We start from the raw sequence: 7,461 nt of genomic DNA, 5'->3' as shown, positions 1-7,461 counted from the left end.
AAAAAGAAAGGAATTGTTTGGGGGGGGGGGATTGAAATAGATTGTTAGGGGAGGGGGAGGCCATGGAGAGATGAGGCAGATCTCACAGTGCAGATGAGGTAGCTTTCTCTGAGCACAGTTTGAGCAGAGAGTTGAAGAGAAGCAGTGAGCAACTGCAAAGATGGAGTTTCAGCTTAGGGGAAAGGCAAACGAAGGCCTGAATTAGGAATGTTTATTACTATCTAAGATTTAGACATGAGTAGGAAAAGAGTGGTAGAAGATTAGGCCAGAGAGGCAGGCAGAGGCCCCTCAGAATGTTTGCATAATAACTTACAAGGGAGGAAAGTACTACCTGCCAGGCAAACCCCCTCACCCACAGTTATTGACACTAGTCAGACCGGATTTCTTGGAGGTGGGCAGTCTCTGTCCCTGAAACTAGGCAGGCCTAGAGTAGACATTCATTTAAGTATTGATTTTGTAAATGAACTCAGCATGTTTAAAGATACTTCCGGTTCTAAAACCTTGTAATGAAGTAGGTACTACTAGACAGCATTTCTAAGTCAACTGAAGTAATTAAACAAATGGCATTTGCAGAAAGATACTTGGGTATTCAAAACTTGAAGTCCATTTCTTTTGAAAAGATATCCATAGATCACACAGATGAAACAATGAAATGATGCAGTTAAATCTGAGTTGTCATCAAAAAAACAGATTATGCAATGCTTTATGAATACATTTATTTTCTTAAGGGCTTAATTTTACATTGTAAGATAGTATGATACAGAATTTGTATTTGTAGTCTAGTTACCAAGTGTACTGCTGTGAGTCCAGGAATTTTTTCAACAATTGTGAATTCCATTTAATATACATCTGTTTAGTACACGACACCATAAAGTAAACCGGTAACTATAAATCACAGTTGTGGTCTCCATGGAACCACAGATGCAGAGAAGGAGCATGTACACAGATCAGAGTTGTATGACACAGGGCAACAGAGGTACAGGAAGCGTGTGTGAGCGCAGAAGGGATTCTTGGGACTCCTTAGCTGAATGTGAGCTAAACTTTGAAGGGTAAGTTTGATTTTTGTCAACCAGAGAAGTGAGACAGCTCTTCAAGAGTAATGTGGAGTATAGGGTATTTGAGAATTAATTTAGCTTTTGTTTTAATGTCCCAAACCTTTTGACGTAATCATCAGAGTTAGCAAAATGAAATTCTGCTTTAGATAAATAGATAATATGTGAGGTTGTGACAAGTGCTGAGAGGAGAAAATATAGCACTATTTGGAGGCCAGGGGAAAGCTTGCTCTTTCAGAGAAAGTGGTCAGGTAAGGTCTTCCTGGGGCTTTTGAGCAGAAATACTGATGAAATAAAGGATCAAGTTTCCTGGGAGCAGAGGGGACTGTGAGTGCAAACCACTGAGTAGTGTTCTAGGGGTGGGTGTATTCAGAGAACAACAGGGATGTTTCCGTGGCTAGTGTGGAATAGGAGGTAGATTTGTAGTGGTTATGGTCATTCATAGTCAGGGCTGTCATGGTTAAGGACTTGAGTTAACCTCAAGAGAAGATCCACCAGAAAGTTTGGGATGGAAGTGTCTTTAGCTGACTCTACAATCCCCCTATCTGCTGTGAGGAGAATAGGCTGTAGGGAGTGAGAGTAGAAGGGCTGGAGTACTTGGTTTGAGGTATCACTGCAGGTCAGGCAAGGCGTTAGCTACTGAGCACCAGTGTGCTTGGTAAATGCAGTAAATTGGGATTATAGATTGGAAAATCTTTCATGCAGTGCTGAGATGATCAGAGCTAATGCTAATAAACTCTGGGGAGCCACTGGTGGGTCAGGAATTGGACACCTTCTGTCTCTTTTAGTAATAATACCAGACCTGAAATTTAAGAAATTGTCTCATAGCAGTATTTTTGACAGATTGAGTGAAGGAGAGAATATCCCATGATTTATTAATTATGTTTGGAAGTAACCTGCTTTTGTATTTCTTCAAATATCAAGAAAGAAAAGAACAGTCTGTTGGAAAACATCAAAAGACTGAAGCAAGACAAACAAGCTCTTGAAGTAGACTTGGAAAAAGTGAAGAAAGAAAGAGACCAAGCCAGAGATCAGCTTGCTTTTGCCACAGGTAAGCACAGAGCCGCAACAGTTTGCCTTTATTCTCTAATCTAATCCTAATTTCAAGCTCTCCAGGCCTTTATCAAGTGATAGAAATTGAACAATATAATTAAAATGCTTATCCTTGAAGTATCTTATAATCTTGAAACATTTTAATCCAGTTAGGAAATGATGAATACTTCTTATTTCTAACATGAATAATTACATCAGGAAAGAATCAAGGAGTAGTTTGAGTTCATAGCTTTTTCTGTTTGGTTGTTTATATGCCTATGATCTGAGCTTGGCTGTGAACTTCCTGAAGGCAGGTCTGAAACATGCTTTTAAGTATTTGCCACATAAACACATAAAATTGCATTATAAAGAATAGAAAGATAAACATGACACAGTCCCCACTAAGAAAAACACAGGAAGAGTGAACAGAATTTTAGCATAAGGAAAAGTAAGAACACACAGATAAGAGTTTCAGAGAAGAATGGCATTTGATATGGACTTTGACAGATCGTAAGCTGAAAGTGAGGCCTGGAGGGCGGGGCTCCAGTGGGAACCTTCAGCACACTTCTGTGCTTGCCAGTTGCAGTCCTCCATCTACACACCTTCAGCCTCAGTGTCAGATGTGTACAAAGAAGTCCATTCTTAACTGTTGGTAAGAAAAATAAAAAAGAAATTTTAAAACATTTGAATACTTTTCATATAAATTTGTTGTAACTAAAATAATACACTCATAAATGTTTGCCATTGTTCTTCAATATAATTGTAGGCATTCCTTATTTCTGGAATTTATTTTCCCCATGGAAATAACTTTACTTTCATAGTAAGTCAGTGGGAAACAGATTTATCAAGGATTTCTTGATAGCCATCCTTACTGTGAGGTTGAAGGTTTGGATTCTAAATACAGTATCTTGGCTCCTACTAAAACCCTAAACTAGACAGCATAATGTATACATGACTGTTTTATGCCTCTTGTGTATCATAATGCTTTCATAAGATAAACACGTTTTTATTAAAATTTTTGGAATTTTATTTCCTATTTTGAAAAATTACTATCAAGTCATTGAGTTGTTTTGCCTTGTAGGTGAAAAATTATATGAAATAAAAATTTTAGAAGAAACACATAAGCAAGAAATCTTTCATCTTCAAAAAAGATTAGAGTGGTATGCCGAACATCAGGACCTTCTAGATAGAGACACATTGTGTCTGAAAGAAGCAAACGAAGAAATTGAGAAGCTCAAACTTGAGGTAATAATCCTATTTGAATATACTGTTGTTGATGAACCCTCTTGTGCTCATTACTCTCTGCTTTTTTCCCCCAGTACTGGGATCGAACCTAGGGTTCAGGGTCTTATACATGCTCTACCAGTAAATTGTATCCCTAGCCCCAACCCCCTTACTCTCAAAAGTCTGAATTTAAATAGCTTGTTTGGGATTGGATTTAGATGAATAGTCTTTTAGATTTGACTGTGGATAAATGCTAGCTCTGTCATAGCTTGTCAGTCTCCCTGTGGCCTGACTCTGGGGCAGCCTTAGAGCTGAGTTCACTTTCCTGCCACACAGAGCTTCTCTGGCTGTTGAATGTAGCAGCAGCTCTTTTGACTCGACCTTGGTTTTTCCCATGCCTCACTCCTTCTCTTCCTAAAATCTTAGCTCAAATTTCAACTCCGAGAGAGCCTTTTCTGACTAGGTACTGCCAGTTTACCCCTCTAGGCTTTGTTTCTGGTCTTTCACCCCATTTTGTTTTGCTAATAGCACTTGTCTTCTCTGAAGTAATTTTCTTTACTTTATTTACTTGGTTTATTAGCTTATCAACCATCTCCATGTATAAGAGCAGGGACCCAGTTTGTCTTATTTTGCCTCATCTCCAGCAGCTTTGTGCTGTACCTTGGAAGGACTTGGAGCAAGGGGAGAGATCAGAATAATGTTATTCATAGGTTTAATATTAAAGCTAGATATCCTAGTCTTGTTCGTGAGTGAGCATGATTCTGTAATTACTCCCTAATACTGAATCACATAGCTATTGTTCCATCATAAATCCAAAACTGTGACATCATTGCTGGGCAGTGTATTACTTAGTTTTATAAGAAGGAAAACTAAGCAAAAATTCAACTTCGTTACTTTGGCAGGACTTTTTCTGGTATTAAGAGCGTATGACTTAATAGTTTGGTTGAAGGGCCAAGAAAAAACTATGACAAAAGTGATTTGAAGAACTAAAAATATTCTAAAGTGGGTGTAATCCAGGATTCTGCTTGGATTTTTCATCAGTGCTTAAGGTTTAAGTTAGTCGATGTAGAAGCGGCAGTCTAGAACTGTGAAAGGAAAAAGACCAAAGGAACAAGTCCACTAGATAACCTCTTAAGAGAAATCATGTCAAATTGAATGTGTGACAGTAAGAAATGATGTGTTTAACATGAAAATTAGGACTTCAAATGGTGAGGGGCTGGGGAGATGATGCTGTTGTTAAAAATGCTTGCTGTGCAAGCTTGAAGAGCTGAGTTCCCTCCTCAGCCCTGTGTAGAAAGCCAGGTTAGGACACATTCTTGTTGTGCAGCTCTGGCAGGGACAGACTGGAGGAACTCTGGGGCTCCTTGGACATCTGTCCTAGCCCGGTCTGCTGCTCATCCCAGGAACTACACTCAGGGTTAGCCTCCGGCCTTCATACATGGACATATGCATGCATTTTTTCTCTCTCTCCCTCTCCCTCTCTCTCCCCTGTCCTCCTTCTCCCCCCCTCCTCAAATTGTGCTTCATATTTGTCAGAAATAGTGAATTATACAAGTAACACTCTTTAAACATTTACTGGCTAAACATTTGTCTTAGATTTTGTCTTTCTAAAATGTTATTATTTGATAGTATTTTCTAATTGGTTGATGCATGTACTTTTCCAACATACAATTTTGTCTCCTTGAACATTTCTGTCCTAATGATTTGAACCTGAACATCTACTTTGTAATCAGGGTATATCACATTATAGATAGAATCATTTTAGAACCATGTTCTAAAATAGATTAATTGTAAATAACATATTTTCTGAATAGAACATAAGACAGAATGAGGTTAATTGGATATATTTTATAATGAAAATTTCAGTGTGTCGTCGTGCTTTTATTTAAAGGAGTAGTTCATCATTCGACTGTCAGTGAGAATCATTTTAAAATTTACTTTGTATACCAGTCGTACTGGTATCATTGACCAAAGAATAAAATTTTAATGCAAAAATTAGAGACAATACACATGAAATTTAATTTTCCCCTAAAAATATATATTTCAAAATACAAAAATTAGATTTACAATATTTTTTAAATTTTTAAATAAATCTATTAATTAAAAATATGTTAAATTGATTTTCAATTTCAAGTCCAGTTCTCTTTTTAATTACATGGCATGTATGTGCATGTGCTTCTGTCCTAATGCTTAATAGTTATCTCAGGTAACTAGATTGTTAATACTAGAAGGCACAAATCTCTGAAAGTTGTCCAGGTGAAATAAGTTATTAATACCTGTATCCTGATATATACCAGTTGATATGTATCATGAGTATGCAGGCAGCTTTTAGGAGTGGAAATACTGTTGTCTTTGCAGATAGTATGATCCTAAAATGCCTAATACGAGTTATGTGGTCTACAGGAAGGATTTCAAGCTCTAGTGATTAGGAAACATAGTTCTAGTTTACTTTTCTGTTGCTGTGATAAACACCATGATCAAAAGGGAGAAAAGGACCCATTTCATCATACAGGTTACAGTTCATTGTCTGGGGAAGCCAAGGCAAGAACCGTGGAGAGAAAGGCTGCTTACTGGCTTGCCCCCATGGCTTGCTCAGCTACATTTCTTTTTTTTAACATTTTATTGAGCTTTTGTAGTTTTACACAACGGTTCTTAATCAAGATGGAATCTTAAAGTGATTTCTATTTGCATTTATTAATTACTAAGGATGTTGAGCACTTTTTAAGGTGCTTCTTAGCCATTTTTACTTCTTCGTTTGAGAGCTCTGTTCAGGTCTATAGTCCATCATTTTATTGGGTCATTTATTTTTCTTGTTTCTTTTGTTTTGAGTTCTTTGTATATACTGAATATTAATCTTCTGTCAGATGTGTAGCTGCTGAAGATTTTCTCCCACTCAGTGGTTTTCCTCTTCCCTTCCTTGGTTGTTTCTTTTGCTGTAAAGAAGCTTTGTAGTTTAATTGTTGACCTTAATGCCTGAGCAGCTGGTGTCCAATTTATAAAAACCTTTCCTACGCCTATATCTTGAAGGATACTGCATATATTTTCTTCTAGCAGTTTCCAAGTTTCAAGCTTTATATTGAGGTCGTTGATCCATTTGGAGTTGACTTTTTTGCAGGGTGAAAGATAAGGGTCCAATTTCACTTTTCTGCAGGTGGAGATCCTGTTTTGCCAGCACCAATAGTTGAAGATGCTGTCTTTCCTCCACTATGTGTTCTTGGTACCTTTGTCAAATATCAGGTGGCTGAAATTGCATGTACTCAGTTTGGGCCTTCTATTCTGTTCCATTGATCTATTCATCTTATTTTTGTGCCAGTATGATGCTGTTTTTATGACTATAGCTCAGTAACATGAGATCTGGTATGGTAATCCTGCCAGTGTTGTTCTTTTTGCCCAAGATTGCTTTGACTAACCAGGGTCTTTTCTGATTCCTTATGAATTTTAGGATGATTTTTTTTTTCAGTCTCTGGGAAGAGTGTCACAGATATTTTGACTGGTATTGCGTTGACTCTATAAATTGCTTTTGGTAAGATGGTCATTTTCACAATATTGAGTCTACCAATGCATGAGCATGGTAGGTCTTTCCATCTCCTGGTGTCTTCCTCCATTTCTTGCTTTAGAGATTTGAAGTTTTCATAGTAGAGATCTTTAATGTCTTTGGTTAGGCTTATTCCTAAAATTTTTTTGAAGCTACTGTGAATGGGAGGAATTCCTTGAATGCTTTTTCTGATTGCTTATTATTGATATATTGAAAAGCTACTGGTTTTTGTAAGTTGATTTTGTAACCTGCCACTTTACTCAAAGTATTAACCATTTCTAACAGTTTTCTGATGGAATTTTGGGGACCTCTCATGTATAACTTCATATTGTTTACAAATAGAGGTAATGTGACCTCTTCTTTTCCAATTAGTACTCCTTTAATTTCCTTCTCTTGTCTTATTGCTCTTGCACAAGTTTCAAGCACTATGTTAAAGAGGAGTGGAGATAGTGGACAGCATGTCTGTTTCCTGACTTCAGTGGGAATGCTTCCAGTTTTTTCCATTTAGAATGATGTTGGCTGTGGGTTTGTTGTATATGGCTTTAATTATGCTGAGGTATGTTCCCTCCAGTCCAATTCCCTCTAGGACTTTGAACATAAATGCATGTTGAATTTCGT

General features: G+C 37.4%; 1 protein-coding gene across 1 annotated transcript in view; it reads left to right on the top strand.

Annotated features, from left to right (window-relative positions):
- LOC103735975 (centrosomal protein of 162 kDa-like) overlaps positions 1–3,329 on the top strand; it is a gene marked incomplete at its 3' end in the record, with an annotated part of 13,032 nt that extends 9,703 nt beyond the window's left edge. Inside the window, exons 3-4 of the mRNA XM_008835390.3 lie at positions 1,977–2,103; positions 3,166–3,329. Coding sequence (XP_008833612.2) covers positions 1,977–2,103; positions 3,166–3,329 — 291 coding nt within the window. The remainder of the gene's footprint in view (positions 1–1,976; positions 2,104–3,165) is intronic.
- Between the last annotated feature and the right edge of the window lie 4,132 nt (positions 3,330–7,461).

The sequence above is a fragment of the Nannospalax galili genome, unplaced genomic scaffold (genome assembly GCF_000622305.1).
Source record: "Nannospalax galili isolate Female #2095 unplaced genomic scaffold, S.galili_v1.0 scaffold14918, whole genome shotgun sequence".
In the NCBI taxonomy this organism is placed as follows: Eukaryota; Metazoa; Chordata; class Mammalia; order Rodentia; family Spalacidae; genus Nannospalax; species Nannospalax galili.
Note: the sequence above shows the minus strand (reverse complement) of the source record. Positions and strands in the feature narration are given on the sequence as shown.